Here is a 17422-nt window from a genome sequence, read left to right as displayed (position 1 = left end):
CCAGTAAGCCCTCACCAGCTGCCAGTGAGGGTCGCGGCCCTTTGCCCAGGCCCTCGCCAGATTTGGGCAACGGCCGCCTCGCCTAGAGCCAGCAGGACTTGGTTGAGGCCTTTGCAGCCCCGCCAGCCGCGAGCGAGGGTTGCCAATCAAAATGGAAGAGAAAAAAGAAGAAAGAAAAAAGACAAAAAAAAATTAAAAAAATTGGCCGTAAGGACTCAATTGGCAAATTGTGAAAATATTTAGGACTAAAGTAGCACAATTGAAAAGTTCAGGACTGAAATGGCACAAGTACAATATGTTTAGAATTTTTTTTGGTACTTTTTCCATGCCTTCTCTAATATGCCCGTGAAGCGAATACGATGTACACGAAAAGTGCATACGGTACGTACTTCAATACCCAATTCGATTGTAAATCAAGCTCGGTACATCAAACATGATATGATTATCTACTATTGGTGCTGGCCCTACTAGTCGCATCGAAAGAGTCCCTTTCCAAACCTTTTTTATTCTTAGAAAGCCATTGTCTTTGATCTCTAAATAAACCAACCTTCAAAACAAATTGTTGAGAAAGAAAAGTAACTGCAAGATCACGTATCAAGATAAGTAGACCAGTGTATCCCGATTTGATATACTATACAAGGCGTCTACATCAAAGGTATCTTTTTAGGGGTCAGATGATTTATCAAAACACAACAGGATTCAATTATGAATGACCAACTTTTGACTATAATCAACAAACTTAGTTGATGGAGTAGGGTTTGGTCGGCTATGGACAGAACTATCGGCAAGAGGAAAATGCCGGATCAAATTTTGGATATCGATGACCAAGCGTTGCTATTGATATGCGGTGGTGATTAGTTGACGATTGACTCCAATGTTGGTAAGTAACCACTATATCGATGATCAAGTGTTATTATGCAAAGACGATTGCTTAACGATTATCTAATAATCATGAATACTAGTGACTAAGTACCGGTATCGATATACGATGGCGATTAGTCGATAACGGTTTAACCACACGATTAATATTTAAGATAAGAAATTGGTTTGGATAAGGACTATGAGGAATGAAGTCTGAGATTGTGGCAAGGAAGTTACGCTCAAAGATTCAAGTAATAACAGTTCATAAATGGAGTTATGCAGGCTGAAATGTTGGCAAGGAAGTTACACCCGAAGATTCAAATAATAACCGTTCATAAGCGATTATCAATTATGTTAGGCTATAAATACCCAAGGTTTATTCATGTAAATGCTCTACAATCAATCAATCAAGGAACTCAATGTTCTAGCAATATTTTTATCTTTACTTTTCCATAATTTATCTTCTCCGCAATTTAAATATCTTTCCATTCCCGTACTTTAATCATAGTTTTAAATCTAAATTCCGGCGTCATATCTATCTATCATCTCACTTTGTCGTCAATTAAATTCCAACAATGTGTTAATTACTTCATCATCGATTAAATTCTGATAAAGCACATCTGTTCCTTGTGATTTATTGAGACTCATGTCCGAAATCGCCACAGAACTTGTCTTCTCGATATTTGGTAAAATCCAATTTTGGCGAAACATACTTCCTCTCTTTAAAATCGACGTCACGGTTCCTTGCTAAATTTGAACCATGATTAATGGTTAAGCTGCCAATTGCTGAAACCGCACATCTGCTTTGTCATCTCAATACATTGCAGCCATCTCTACTGTTTGATGATCGGGCACTCGGCACGACTGGAAATACCTTGGGCATCTCCTCAACCATCCACCAAGATTGTTAGCACCATCGGAATGGGAGTGTAAGGCACACCACATGCTGATCTAGTGTGGGTATCTGAATTGACATCAATAGGTTGAGGGTTACTCGTGAGGCCTGCTTACTGAGAAGGCGGAGCTCAAACCGGCATCGGAGCCTACCCCTTGCTTGAATCTTGCCGGTCCTTGAGCGAGTCGGTTTGTTGCCTCACCATCACGATTCACCTCCTCGAACTTCTCTGGAGTGTCCATCTATCATTGCCCCGAAACCTAAGCTCTGAGGATCTCGCTCGCCCGTCGATCTCCTCTAGTCCAGTCCCATCGGCCACATTAGTCGACTTTCGTTCAGGGTTGCGCCTTTCTTGAGGTGAACTCACATGCTTGTGACGATTGGATGATGAATGACCAATCAGGGCTCACCCTGCAACCTGGATTGGAAAGAAAACATGGCCTAAAAAATTAAAAGGTGAGGAAAAGATAAACAAAGACCAGCCTTCATTTTCCAATTAAGAATGCGTGGCTGAGTACTGACATCAAGCTTCTGGACGGCTAATGGACAGCATAGTGGCCAGCCATCAGTCCACAATCTAAGAATAATCTAATAACACACAGTGCTTACCTTACCTAAGAAACAGCTTTTCTTGTTCTGGGTGAATGATCTCTCGGGTTCTTGGACTCTGTTCGGTTCGGTAGTTTTGTTTTCATCGCAACCGCCCATTTCACATGATCTCCCATCACCTTTTCTAGGGTTTCGCTTCTTTGCCTAGGATGATCTGGTTTTTTTATGAGACACCTCGAACTGTCTCATTCGATCTCCATTTGTCGTTTGGAAGTTCGCAAATAACAGCTTACGCATGTAAACTTCGCAGAGGTCGGTAATACCATGGGGGTCATGTGGGGATGTTGGATTGATCCTCGAGGGAGTTGGCCGGATATTCTTGCCTGCCCCTATGAAACCCTAGAATAAATAAAACATTCAAGACCGGTCAAAACTAGGAGTAAGTATTCTATTTGGGTCAAAGAAGCATCAGAATATGTTAGGGTATGAGCTGAGCTGTGTTGTTGCTATGCGCCTAAGCTGTTCCAAAGAAATGCCAGAGAGAAAGGCAAAAGCGAGGGACAGGTTAAGATAAAAAGAGGAGAGCAAGCATTGGAAGCAGGTCATAAGCCTCTTTGTCCTAGGAAATGGGTCATTTGACAATGTATAAATTGTGCCTTAAAATGGTCTTTTTTTATACCTTGGTAGTTAAATCGTTCATATCTCATGTATATATTCACATATATGGTGATAAATAGAATGAAAGTAAGGATCCCCTTTTGTTAAGGCAATTGCTTCCTTCTTCTCATTCTCGAAATATCCTAATCATATGACATAGAGATATTACAGATAATAAAAATTCATGATTATGGTAAGATTTTTCCGGGGCATGATCTTTATCAACAAGAAGGTTTGCCTTAATAATGTTTCCCTAACTAGCATAAGGCACGAGATCAAACCCAACATGGCACCTAACCTATACGTCCGAAACTAGATTAGTAATTCGACGAGACTAAGTTATATGTTGGACGCAAAACCTTGATGGGGTCATTAACTTTCCTTGAGGTTGTGCACATTACTGTCGCCGCCCCCAACATCATACCTACGCATATTTATGTTCACTTTGCAATTATGTGACAGCTCGAGGGGGCAACGGAAAGCGAGAGTTCCTTCATGGATGCACTAGATGAGACGCGAAAATCATGATTTAAATGCGAACTATCAGCGTTGGATGAGTGGATTATTCAATTTGAGGAAAAACCCTAGATCACAACTGACACCAAGAACGCGGTTACGCAGGGAGACAACGTCTTCGCTCCAATCTATCCCTCTCGATCGCATCGAGAGGAAAATGATCAATCATTTGACTTTGCAGGCCATCTCGAGTGGTAGTAATCTGTGGCATTGTGCTGGAAATGAAGATCTATTATTGGCTGTCGAGGAATGGAAACCTTCATAAATCATCATGATCAATCTCTAAGATTCGTGGCTTATCTATCTGTAACGGGTCCCGCAGAGACAGGAAGCAAGTTTTGCTGGTTAGAGATCGAGGTTAAAGGCAAAAAAGTTAACCATGAGCAATGTTGTTCTCTGATTGAGTAAAGAGAGGGTAAATTACTGTCTTGATTAACGATGCCATCGCTCGCTTTCGGGTGTCATTATTCACTTTTAATGTGCGTATTATCATCAAGTCACCAGGCGGTAATAATTACCGGCCAACGACGCGAGGTGTTACCTCGGATCAAGACGGTACAGAAATAACAAGTGCTTGTGAAAAGAATAAAAAGGCCTAACATTTCTAGCTGAATGGCTAGTTATAACGGTATGATACCGGTCTGAATAACGTTTGACGGGAAATTTCGTATGTATCGGGTAGAATCAATCGTACTATGGAAATCATGCCGAAAGTCCTGCGAAGCCCGCCGTCGCGATCCCTGCGGTCAATCTGATTTACCAAGAGTCGATAAGTGAGAGAACTTTCACCTCCCAAGCAAGATGAAGGTGAAAAAGGAAGCCATGTGACATGGCAAGAGAAAGGGTTTGATCAAAAGTGCTTGATTACTTAATTAAGCTAAGACGAAGGAGGGAGGGAGGGGGAGGGGCAAAGCCCAGACGACAACCGAGAGAAACAACACAAATGACCAACCCAGAGAGGGTCAAAACATTGGAGCAAAAAATGACTTGAATCTTGATTGATTGGAGGATGGGTGTGTAAATTAATGCATCAGACAGTGAGGCCTCTCTCTCTCTCAAAAGTGCCTCCTCACACGAGCAGCTGTCATTCCCACATATACAAACCCCACCCCCTCCCTCTCACCTCAGCTCAGCCAGCAAATTAGCGCTTGCACCTGTCGGATCTCTCCCTCTCTCTCTCTCTCTCTCTCTCTCTCTCTCTCTCTCTCTCTCTACAACACCAGGTGGTCTTTGTTCTTTTAACTGACCTACTTCTTGTTTAGTTTCAAGAACAGCAACGATCGCAGACCAACCCAAATGGTACCTTAATGAGCTGAATGGAGGGGACGGCGGTCGAGTTCATGTCATGTGCTGTGGGTGGTGATGAGGCGCCGTGGGGCGAAACGAGGCGGAAGAGAAGACATCGCTACTGAAAGAGAAAGGAACACGCTGCGCGCACACAACCCTACTTGAAGCTGAAGCTCCTCTTTGATGACATTCGCACTGCAATGGCCTACCCACCCCACTACCGATCGCAGTTCGGCGACACCACGTTGACCAAGGTGTTCGTCGGAGGCCTGGCATGGGAGACCCCGACCGAGGATATGCGCCGCTACTTCGAGCAGTTCGGGGAGATCCTCGAGGCCGTCATCATCACCGATAAGAACACCGGCAAGTCGAAAGGCTATGGATTTGTAAGTGCCGGTTTTTTTCCCTATTTCCGTCGCGGCGCGCGTATCTTTTTCGTCCGATGTCTTGGCCGTAGAAAACTGATGGGAGTACTTTTATGCCTTTTCTTCCGCACGGGAAAAACAATTTAAGGTGACATTTCGTGACCCGGAATCAGCGAGAAGAGCTTGTGTTGAACCGAACCCGGTTATAGATGGAAGAAGGGCAAACTGCAACATTGCTTCCATGGGCAGACCTCGACCTTCGCCGCCGCGAGGTTCATTACAATTTACGCATTACAACGCCAATTGCCTGTCGTTTGATATCGAAACTCGCGAGATTTTTTAACGGGTCCACTGATTGCGCGCATCCAAAGATAAACATGTGATGTTTGCGATGAAGAATGCCTTTCATTGTCAACTCTTTATCAAGAAAGTTACAACATGTTGTGGACCACTGCAGGGAGAGCACAAGGTGGCAATTACCCCTACCAAGGAGGAGCATTGCCGACAGCCAGCGGCACTGTGCCTTACAGCGGACGAGCGGCGTCGGTCCCAACGCCGCCGCCGCCGCCGCCGCCGTTCGTTTATCCGCCTTACGGGTCAGCTCTCTCTCATCAATCAATCTCCATCTCCATCTGCATAATTTATCTATCTGCACATGCATTTACTTTTCGTGGTTAAAAGAAGGGTCGTTTGCTTTTCTGGGTACTCGTTATAGCCAGCGGTTGGCCATACATCCTGAGAGAAAATGGTCCATACCATACAATTACAGCACCAGACACACTATGCACCGTTCTCAATGCCCGGTCTTGTGTGTGTGTGTGTCCATATGTTTGATGTTTTTTAATTTAACGTGGATATAATGAACACTACATTCGCAGTGTACAGTTGTTGTCAGCATTGAAACAATCGGTCAAAGTTGACCGGGCATTGTAATTGTAACTACTGAGAGAGAGAGAGAGAGAGAGGGTTTACTTCACATGTGCAACCCCTCATGAAAAATCCAGCCACTAAAGAGTTCATTATTTAGTGTTTACTTCTCCTTTTCTTTTTGTTCGTTTTTTTTTATTAATTATGCTTGGAGTGAATTAAGATTAGGTTGCGAGATTGATTTACATAATTAATGTCGTAATATAGTTCCAAGGGAAAAAAAATAGAGTGGGGTCAATTTGTGGTTTGCCTGGAATATGGGATCTAGATTGGGTCCCATAAAAAATCCCTAGGCCCCGAGGCAAACGACATATGTTTCTACCCGAATTTTCGAGAATATGATTGGTTCTAACCACGTCGTTTGTTCATGAGAAATTTACATAACATTCTTGTCATGTAAGTTGAATTAGAGAAAGCATTCCTCTTAGTTACTTTTGTGTGGGATGGCTTGTCATCGATGCACCAAGTGTAATAACCATGGCAGAACACATACATGTGGAAACAAGCTGAAAAAGAGTTGTGGTGCAGACTGGAATTTACCGAAGTTTTTCATGTTTGGATTGACTTGGAACTGATAGGATGAGCTGGGGACAACTGAGCTTGCAAATTAATTAAAACCAGGAAAGTGACGTTTGGAAGTCTTCAACATTTTTAGATGGTCGGAATAGTCTATCGGTTGAGCACAAAAAAAAAAAAAAAAAAAGAATTGCCAAAAGAGTCTTGTTAACGAGTGTTTGGGGAGTATTAGTTCGACATAGTTGATTTGGAAGGAATTTCGTCACCGATGCTTTGAGGGTATTTGGTAAACATCCGAAAAGAACAAAATTTGTCATTTACGAAAGCACTATTTTTCTCGTGTTATACACACTTAAAGCAATCAAGGAAAAGAAAATATTTCTTTGTCAAATCTTATTGTGTGATTTTAGAGTACTATTAACAAGACCTATTTTGGAATGTCGCACTCTGATATAGTAATTACACGTAACACTAGAAATGCATTAGGACTGGAGGCATTTTCTCACATAGAGACCTCCACAAGCATTTTGAGACGCTTGTTAACGAAATCCTTGTCGAACAAGAGTCCAAGTCTCGGGTAGCCATGGCTTTGAGCTTAAGCACCTCTCCAGCCTTCCCAAAGTAGATCTACTTTTGCCCAAACTCTAGTCCCGCTTCCACTGTACAAAGCGCAAACGGCCATGTACCGTGTTGCAGGACAACCGTCTGAAAAGAAGTACCGTGTTCTTCTTCTTTTGTTCCCTGTCCTTACTGATCACAAAGCACTAGTAGTGCTCCCGGAGCACCAAAGAGGGCGAATGACCATTCTCGACAGTTACCATTGAACTTTCGCTTCCATCATCACTGTCCCTTTGTCCCTTGAACTCGCTAGCTTCGCACTGAACAGTTCTTTCGAACATGGTACGACCCAAAACTCCACAGAAGCTGTGAGAGCTAAAAGTTAGTCTCGTGCAATGTCATCACCCAGAGATCGCACGAATTGTGGTAATTCATGCTTAGTTATAATCTCTTTTCCTCCTGATGCTTCAGGTACTCGACTTACCCTCCTGAATATGGATACCACCAAGTGAGTCTCCCTCTCTCTCTCTCTCTCAATCTCAGTGTTCATTAAGTTGGATTCGTGAAAGGATTTACGGGTTAAAAACATGTGGTGATCGTTTGGTTAAATTGATTTGGGTGGGGGCAGGCGATGTACAATCCGGTTCAGCAGCAGCAGCAGCAGCAGCAGTACTATCAGCAGATGTACGGGGGGGCGTCGGCCTCGACATCCGCCATGGGAGGTGTCTCCCCGTATTACTACGGCTATTCGCTGCAGACCGGGAGGGGGGCTTACTCTGCGGCCCACCAGGCGCACCGCATCCCCGGACCCTCTTACGTCTACTATCCTGCGCAGGCGGAGGGCCCCCTCTCCCACTTCCACCCTCCTCCCCCTCCCACTCTCCAACCTCTCAGGCTCCCCTTCACTTCTCCCGCAGCAGCAGGTGATCTTCTCCTTCTCCTTCTTCTTGTTTGTGGGTTATAATTTTCTTTTCCGTGTTCATTTTCGTGAACTGTTTAGAACATGGCTCGAGTTTTTCCCTCTTCTTGTTTTCGTGAGTGGCCAAGATTACATGACAAAGATAATTTGGTTGGCAATTGGAATATGTACGCGACCGCGTGGGCAGTCGGGGCCAGGTGGGCGAGACCCACAAAAGGCCATGTGAATGAGCTGTCAAAGCTTCTGCGGGTATGACCCATCACATGATTTCGAGGGTCAATTCGGGAATGCACGGCAGGAATGGGGAGGAGGGAAGAAGAAGATCTTCCGATGCGGATCTGCATTGCCATCGTGCTTTCCATATCATCACTGCCTGTCGAGCCTGAGCAAAATGCAGTCAAGTCTCCATCCTCGGGACACTGTTTTCGGCCATCGGGGAACCACTCACCGCCGTGAAAAATCTTCTCGTTGAAGCGTGAATAGCAGCATTGCAGGGATCGCGAAAAAAAAACGGGTTTGCGTGTGTAGCGTCAGGATCTGGCCGCATGCGCAGTTAAATTCGATGCATGATCAGTTCTTGATGTGTCTAGGCACTAAGATAGAACTCAACCCCCTTCTTTCTGACTCACGAGGTGTTCTTTATCCGTGGCGACAGATACCCACGACGCACAGGCCTCGACTGCCACGGAAACATCATCATCACCACCACCACCCTCAGGGTTCGCCACTTCTCAAAGCTCCGACAACCTAAAGAAACACCATTCGAGCGCATCAAACTGATGGTCCCCATTGTTCCTCCGATGCTCCTCCTGTTCCACAACGAGACATTCTGTGTACATGTTGGCTTCCCTGTTTTTTTTTTTTCACCCCCGGCCTAGAGAACGCAGCAGCAGCAGCAGGTGGATGATCGTGACGCTGCTGCGCGAAGAGAGAGATGGCGAGATGCGGGAGGAGCAGAGGAGAAGACTAATCAACACCTGATTTCATTATTTTTCATTTCATTTTTTTTTTTGGCCCTTTCTTTTCTCTTTTTCCTTTTATCTCTCTCTTTGATAGAATAATTCATTCATTTTTCTCCGCGCTCATGTCCAAACGTAATTCATTTATCTATTGTTGAAGCTTTATTAATATCTTTTAAAGAAAAGGTACTTGACAAGAAGGGGATTTTTTTTTATTCTCTCTCTCTCTCTTCCAATAAAGAATTGCCATAACATTTAATGATGATTTTTCTATGGTTTTTTTTATCCACAGTTTATGCTTAGGAGTTGAGCTTCGAAAATCAAAATGTATATTTGTGTTTAGGGACGATCGATTTCAGGGTGGGCCAGTTCCCAATTTGTGGAACCAGGAACGGGCCCACCTGGTCCTGGAATAAGCCCCTTCTATCTTTTTTTTTTTTTTTTTTTGAATTTTGAAAGCAAATTTGATCTACAAGAGCCAGAGCACTGTACCCACTACCCAATAACAATCGGAGCATTGCTTGTCGCAGCTACAACAAGCAATGCACATTGTACAACTAGCTAATTAACTCGGGAACAACACGGCAATTTTAACTCTATAGATCCTAGTTGTGATGAAAAGTGAAAACCACATGCTTACTTGTCGAGCTACTGAAATTGACGATTCAGAGACTCTCGGGAGAGATAAACAGAGTCGTGACTGAGAGAGGCGAGAGGGAGGCGTCGACGGTCGAGCAAGAGGGTGGCGTAGAGGAGAGGTCGCGAGGCATGAATCGTGATAGAGACAGGCGAGAGGGAGGCGTTGACGGTTGAGCGAGGGGGTGCCGTTCAGGCGAGGCTGCGAGACTGTGAGTTATGACTTAGAGAGGCATCATGTGATTGAGAGAGTGTGCAAATGAGAGGGAAAAGCTATTTGTTAGGATTTTTGTGAAGTTGTGAACAAGAGGCGTGAGTTTGTGAATGAGAGAAAGGGAAAATCTATCAGATTAGGGTTTATAGGAATTTAAAAAAAAATCGATCCGGTCCGATCCGGGTGGGTCCACATTGGAAACTAGATCGATTTTCACCGATCTCAATTTTATGGAACCGGACGTGGTTCAGTTCAATTTAGGCGATTTCTGATTTGGGTGGTTCCTTTTGCTCAATCTTATAGGTGTTTTTTTTTTTTTTTTCCAAGTGAAATTATGGTTCGATCCGTACCGATCTGATGTTTGGTTGGGCTAGCGGGGATTAGGGTCCAATATGGAATATGAGGTGAAAATGAAGAGCAATTAATCTTCTTACCGTGAGAGGTCACCACTCATCTATCATTGAAATTGTGTCATGTGATTAACTGGCCCAATCGAAAGAAAATCCTAACCTTTCACTCCCCACCCCCCAAATTGTCCCCAATTAGGATCCAATCGGTCACGTCAATCACGTTCATATCACATTCTAGGCACAACGCACCGACATGTGGTTCTAATCAAACTGCCTATGACTTCTCTACCGATCAAATATCCAATCGGCGCTATCAGCGACGTTATTTCGCCGTCAAAATCATGCACTGCATACCTCTAAAAAATTCGGTACCAAAACTTACCCCATCTACACTCTAAACGACTCCTATCACGTTAAGTCATCATGTTTACTTGAACTTAGCCTCAGTAGTACAATATGTAAGTTTATGTATCCTTTAATCATATGTTCCAAATGATCATTTGACTTGAACAATGGGAAAGTTGCCTAAAGTCTACCTATGGAGCTCGCCAGGATCTTAGTCCACGGCAGCCTTCAGCCGTGGGCCTGCAGTGGCGGGGAGCCTCCAAAAGCCGAGCGCCCTTCTTTGCACGAGCTGATGATCTCCTTTGTCCACCCAGTCCAGATTGGTCTTCTCTTGTTCCTGCGCTGCAAATCACAGAATTTTATAAGACTGTTTCGCCGGTTTTTACTCCGTCGAAAATCTTTCACCGAACGCTGCGTTTCAGATTTTATTAAGGGAGACCAGGGTCCTGAATCAAGCTTGGACAGAGAATGTCAAATGCGTTTATTAATCCCAATTTAGATCTTACACCCTGACTTGATACTAGACCTGTTAAACGGGTGGGTCGGGTCGGGTTCGGGTCGGGTCATAAATGGTCCGACCCAAATTGACCCATTAACCCGTTTATGACCCATTTTATTCATAGTGTAAATATCTCGATCCATACCCGATCCGACCCATACCCAACCCATATCTGACTCGACCCATATTGCTAAAACATTTTTATATTTAACCTAATCTAGGAATACTTGTTTCTTATGATTTTTTTTAAAAAATTATACTGCTAAAATATTTTATGCAATACAAAGCTAGTGAAAAAAATTTATAATTTTTTTTAAAATTGAGGTTCTGTTTGTTTTACGAAAAATGCGACATTTCTAAAAAATATTTTCCATAAAGTCATTATCCAAGGTTATTTTTTAAATCGAATTTTTAATTATTTTTATTTTTCTTCTTATTTTTATTTTTTTCTTTTTCCTTTGTTTTTGGCCGATCGCCGGCCGCCGTGGCCGGCGACCGACCACAGGCGAGGACGAGCTCGCCGGCCTCAGGCGAGCTCGAGCTCGCCGAATCTGGCGAGGTGGAGCCTCGCCCGAGGCCGGCGAAGCTCGAGCTCGCCAGCCTCGGGCGAGGTCGAGTTCGCCCGAGGCCGGCGAGCTCGAGCTTCGCCGGCCTCGGGCGAGGCTCCACCTCGCCAGATTCGGCGAGCTCGAGCCTCGCCAGATCGGCGAGGCTCCAGCCTCGCCGGGATCGGGCGAGCCTTGAGGTCGCCGGAATCGGGCGAGCCTCGAGGTCGCCGGAATCGGAGAGGCTCGAGTCTCGCCCGAGGCCGGTGAGCTCAAGCTTCGCAGGCCTCCGGCGAGGTCGTCCCGCCCCGGTGGCCGGTCGCCGTGGCCGACCACCGGCCGAAATAAAAAAAAAAAAGAAAAAGAAAGAAGAGAAAAGAAAAAATAAAAGAAAAAGAGAAAAAAATAATTAAATTTCGATTTTTTTTAAACATTTTTGTAAAAAGGGAGAGAGTGTGTAGATGGATCTAGTACTTAACCCATTTACTAGACTAGTAGGTGGGTTGGACAAGGGTTTCAAACTCAACCCATTTAGACCCATTTATCTTTAAGCTTTAAAATTTAAAACCCATTTAAGGTTGACTCTTTAAAATTAAAGTGACCCATTTATTTTTAAATGGGTCATATATGGGTTTAAGACCCATTTTGACACCTCTACTTGATAAGATGCTAGACTCGATAATACTAACAATGAAACAACAACTTGCAAATGTTGAAATTAAGCTATATCGGAATCTAATCAACGACACAGCTTCAAAGTACGCCAGAATTTAATCAATGACGTAGCTTAAGAAAATATGGCTGGAATCTAATCAATAGCTATACTCTAAGCACAACGCCGGAATCTAATCAACGACGCTGAACTGGTGGCACAACATTGGAATTTAATCAACAATGCTGAACCTGATAAAGACTCTCGTCGGAATTGAATCTACGACAAATAATCTGAAGGCTACGATTAAAACTACTCCTAATGCGTTAAGGATAAAGACTAGATAAAAGATGTATTGTGTTTGTCAAAGAATGTCCCCTCTTCGTTGGAAATCCTTGAATATTTATATAGCAGCTTGATAACTGTTGACCGCACTTCTCCTTGAAAGTCGTTTTCCACTTCCTTACGTTTCGCGTTTTAACCGCTTCCTGATTTATCGACGTTGCTTACGCTCCTTGGGCATCACGTAGTAGCTAATTTTCTTCCACGTGTCTCTTTATTTCTTCCTTGATCTTCACGCCCACGGTCATATCTTTACCTTTTGACACGTGTAAATGAATTTTCCGTCACGTATTACCATGATTCCGTGCAAAGCTCGTAATCTTGGATTTGTCGACGTCACGTGCAAAGCTCGTGATCTTGGATTCGTCGACATCACGTGCAAAGCTCGTGATCTTGGATTTGTCGACGTCACGTGCAAAGCTCGTGATTTTGGATTCGTCGACATCACGTGCAAGGCTCGTGATTTTGAACTCGTCGATGTCACGTGCAAGGCTCGTGATTTTGAACTTGTCGACACCTTTATGACGTATCTTGTCGACAATTACCTTAGGCCTTCTTAATGCCTCTGGGTCTAACTTGCGGCCTTTTTGGATTTTCGCTATGTGGGCCGTACTTTATATTTTCTGTAACTTGTAAACGGCCCACTCTCACCAGGGATAATTTTGGGTGTCAACAAAGACAACGACCGTTGCATACTGGCTGTGTTTTAGACATACCCTGTCTAATACTGTGAATCTTTTTTATGTTCGATCTATCTCGATACGTGATATCCAGCACGCCGTTCTCGCATCAGATTATCTCCTCAGTTCAATTGAAAACGGGTCACGCATACTTTTCTCATCATTAGGGATGACGAAACTCCGACATTTTTCAAAACTTGAAGCCTACTCAATAGATCCGGAACTTAGTATGACGATCTAGGATCGACTCCGGCCAAAGAAAAAATGAAGAGTAAAGGTTACCGATCATGACCAAAAATAGTTTTTTTTATCAGTTATTAGAACTGAAATTTCAAGAAATACAGAGTGAAAGTATGATTCCTTGCTTCTTTTTTTCTAATTTTTTTTGTTCCTCAATTATTAAATTCATCATATCGTACTAATCACATTGGTCAATACAGTTAACAACTCAATTATTAGTAGGCTTGACTTGATCAGAAACAGTTAGCTCCTAGCCGCTTCTTTCAAAACCGATCAAAAGACCAAATCCACGTCCATGGACTAAAAACATGGGTTGCCTTTAAACCTTCTTCAATTTAGCCACTCTCCCATATTATATTATAAACCTCAAAAAAAAAAACCAACAAAAAAAGGCAAAGCATATTATAAATTACGTCACTAATAATTGTTATCGGTTGTGCTTCGATTTCGGACCGCTCGATGCACTAAATTACCATCCTTTTCTTCAGCAATTGAGGCACTTTGAAGCGATGGGAAGGTGGCTAATCTTTTCACGTGTCCCGTCATGTTGTGTTACTTCCACCTGAGTGGAAATTAGGTACATTTTTTCGATCGAACCGCTTTGATCAACAAAACTTAAAAGCATAACGCCTTGATCAACTGAAGTGGGACTCCATTTAAAAAAAAATTCTAGCGAAGATTAATGAGCAGCAATAAAATTTACTCGGCTACTTTTTTAAATAAATCTCAGAATACCCGAGTTAATAATCTTAGATCCAAACCAAGTTCTTACACATATATATATTTTAATTTTTTCGATCCAACAGAATCATCAATAAATCGGTACATGTAATATTTTCTCATCCCCAAGTGAACCTCCCATAAGTTTCTGCCCGTATACGTCGCAAATCTTGGCTCGGCCTCCCCCTGATTTCGGAGAAACTGTTGCCTGCGCCCGGGAACACGTGAGCTCGGCTCGTGACAACCGGGAGATCATGCGAATCCAACGCGAAGTTCATCTCGACCGACGGTGGATGGCGATCCGGGCTCACGTGGTCCAGGTTCTTCTAACGATCGTTCCTGAATTTTGACCCCGAGCTGGTCAAACAGATCTGCTGCCGCGTCTCTATCTTCCTCCGTCTATCCCCGAGGAGAGACATGCTCATCACTCCTTTCTCTCCGCCGGCGGCAAACCCCCGGTATAAATACGCAACGCAGAGACACGCTCTTCCTCATCGCCAACGTGAGAAACTCTTCCACATTTGTCCGAAACCATGGCTGCTCCGTCGTCGTCTCCTCCTCCTCCTCCTCCTTTCATCCTCGCCGCCGCCGCCCTCCTCCTCGTCCTGTCCCAACTCTCCGCCCCGTCCTCCGCCGGCGCCGCCCACCCGAGGATGCTGTCCCTGGTCACGACACCGCCCCTCGTCCTCACGTACCACAAGGGCCAGCTCCTCAAGGGCAACGTCACCGTCAACCTCCTCTGGTACGGCCGCTTCTCCCCCCGCCAGCTCTCCATCGTCGCCGAGTTCTTCCGCTCCCTCAGCAGCCCAGCCAAGCCTTCCCCGTCCGTCGCCTCCTGGTGGTCCACCACCGCCGCGTACGCCGGCGGCCCCGCCCACATCGTCTTGGGGAAGCAGCTCGTCGACGGCGAGTACTCCCGGGGCAAAGCGCTGAAGAACCAAGACATCGTGAGCCTGTCCGCCAAGCTCGCCAGCGCCAAGCCTAGTGGCGGCAATGCCGTCAACTTTGTGTTGACCTCGTCGGATGTTGGCGTCGAGGATTTCTGCATGAACAGCTGCGGGTTGCACGGGTGGTCAACCACGGCCCCGGGCGGCAAGGGCGCCAAGTTCACGTACGCGTGGGTCGGCAACTCGGTGTCCCAGTGCCCTGGCCAGTGCGCGTGGCCTTTCCACCAGCCGATCTACGGGCCTCAGATGCCTCCCCTCGTGGCCCCGAGCGGGGACATCGGGGTCGACGGGATGATCATCAACTTGGCTACGGTCCTGGCGGGGACCGTCACGAACCCGTTCGACACGGGGTATTTCCAGGGCCCGAGCGACGTGCCCCTCGAGGCCGTGACCGCGTGCACGGGGATATTCGGGGCCGGCGCGTTCCCCGGCTATCCTGGGGTCGTCCTGGTGGACAAGACAAATGGAGCGAGCTACAACGCGATTGGCTTGGGTGGACGGAAATTTCTGCTGCCGGCGATGTGGAACCCCAAGACGTCTACTTGCAAGACGGCCGTGTAGAGCAGCAACCGAGCAATACACAAACACGAGGAGTACTTCCATTTTCATACGTGTATAGTGCACACGTGGGGTTATATCACTATACGTCTTGCTTCTATTTTTGGGGCTTTAAATTATGTTGTTGAAATACAATATTTCGGAATTTGTGGATTACTTTGATCCGTGGCTATTGCAGATCGCCTGAATAACGCGATTTCATTGTAACGATTGAACGTCAATGCATGTCAAACATCTCTCTCGTTTCTCTTCCAAGACTCGTTTAGCTATGACCGGAGTTGTGCTGGAATGTTTCCATAATTCATCCGCATACTTGTCGAAAAAGTTTGGTGCCGATGAAGATCCTCATAGAATAAAGAAGGATGGCGAATCAAGTCTTCATCCGTGGAGTTCAGAAACATGGAGACTCTGGAGTTTCTACAAGCAAAGTTTTTGGACGTGCAAAGAACTTTTGTGGAATCCTGTTGGCCGCTTGGAATATCCAAGAAAGAAATATGCAGCATCGCAACACTTGGCATTGACTCATTCATTTCCTTGTTCATTCTTCCAAGCCATGCGAAGCACTACTTCGTTTTCGACCGAATTAGTCCAAATCGGCTAGAGTACCTTCACCTTGTGTGAAAATGTCACTCAAAACCCTAAAAAACTCTCTCTCTCTTTAAACCCTGAAAAACTCTCTCTCTCTCTCTCTCTCTCTCTCTCTCTCTCTCCAATCTAAGGTCACAACCCTAGATCGACTGTAATTGCGCTCGATGATGACCAGGTTGCGAATCAAGTCGAGAGAGAGATTCATAGCAAAAGAAAGGGCGAGCAAGATAATCATATCGTCCATTCATTTTTACTTGGAATGGTTATCCATGTAATGTCATTTACCCAATTGGAGCCTATTCATATAAATATTTTTATATAGTCCATCAGAAAAATCATTTCTTATTATAGTTGTGGCCGCCTTGTTACCTAAACGTGACAGACATATTGTAGCTAAATAAAAGTCCATGTTTGGTCTCTAAACTTGCATGGTTTTCCGAAGCAAGGTGTTGAACATTTAATGTGCTTAATCAAGTCCCTGAACTTGCATAATCTTTACAGTTAAGTTTTTTGGACTTAGAATCTAGTTAATTAAAGCTAACGTATCCGTCAAAGCTGATAAGAAACATGGAATCTTTTTTTGTCATCTGGGCGATCATCTGATGCTAGGGGTGAGCGATCGAATCAGTTCACAAGGGGACCTATCCGATTCCTGATTTCAAAAATTAGGAACCAACCTTGACCAGTTCGATTCCCGGTTTCATAACCCGAATCGACCGATTCTACCCAGGCCTGTAAACTAGAATCAGCAATGATAGAATCTAGAGCTAAACTGGTTTTGAATCGGTTTATGCCTAACTCAAAGTGAGTTCTTTTACTCTTTCTTAAAATAGAATATATTTGCTAAAGCTGAATATATTTGACATGTTATTGTCAAGCATAAAAGAATTGTATTCATATTTGATACATATATATCGTAAATATAATAAATGATCAAAATGAAAAGGAAAAAGAAAAAGAAAAGCCCCCTCTAGGCACGAGTTGACCTTGGAACCGGCCTTGAATCGGCAGGTTCAATTCCAGGCCGATTCCAAGGTCAACCATGTTGGTTCTTGGTTCAAAAAATAGGGAACCGACTTTAACAAGATAAGTTCTAG

The 17422-nt window shown here is 44.4% G+C and overlaps 2 protein-coding genes across 3 annotated transcripts; both read left to right on the top strand.

Annotated features, from left to right (window-relative positions):
* Positions 1-4508: 4508 nt before the first annotated feature.
* On the top strand, positions 4509-9128 carry LOC115676353 (uncharacterized). 2 transcript variants are annotated; one of them, XM_030599243.2, is made up of 7 exons: positions 4509-4634; positions 4741-5151; positions 5279-5402; positions 5588-5726; positions 7603-7639; positions 7760-8054; positions 8706-9128. In XM_030599243.2, the coding sequence occupies exons 2-7, from the start codon at positions 4966-4968 to the stop codon at positions 8828-8830; spliced, it is 906 nt and encodes a 301-aa protein (XP_030455103.1). In that variant the 5' UTR covers positions 4509-4634; positions 4741-4965; the 3' UTR covers positions 8831-9128. The 2 variants fall into 2 exon arrangements, with proteins under 2 accessions (XP_030455103.1, XP_056167176.1); XM_056311201.1 differs by having other exon boundaries at positions 4518-5151; positions 8132-9128.
* Positions 9129-14666: 5538 nt separating this feature from the next.
* On the top strand, positions 14667-15985 carry LOC115676319 (protein EXORDIUM-like 2). The gene has a single exon (XM_030599199.2). It carries the CDS (start codon positions 14766-14768, stop codon positions 15738-15740), a length of 975 nt encoding a protein of 324 aa, XP_030455059.1. The 5' UTR covers positions 14667-14765; the 3' UTR covers positions 15741-15985.
* The last annotated feature ends 1437 nt before the right edge of the window (positions 15986-17422 follow it).

The sequence above is a fragment of the Syzygium oleosum genome, unplaced genomic scaffold (assembly GCF_021117445.2).
Source record: "Syzygium oleosum isolate NSW1041296 unplaced genomic scaffold, Sole_v2.1 Sole_v2.05, whole genome shotgun sequence".
Taxonomy (NCBI): domain Eukaryota; kingdom Viridiplantae; phylum Streptophyta; class Magnoliopsida; order Myrtales; family Myrtaceae; genus Syzygium; species Syzygium oleosum.
This window is presented reverse-complemented; position numbering and strand designations above follow the sequence as displayed.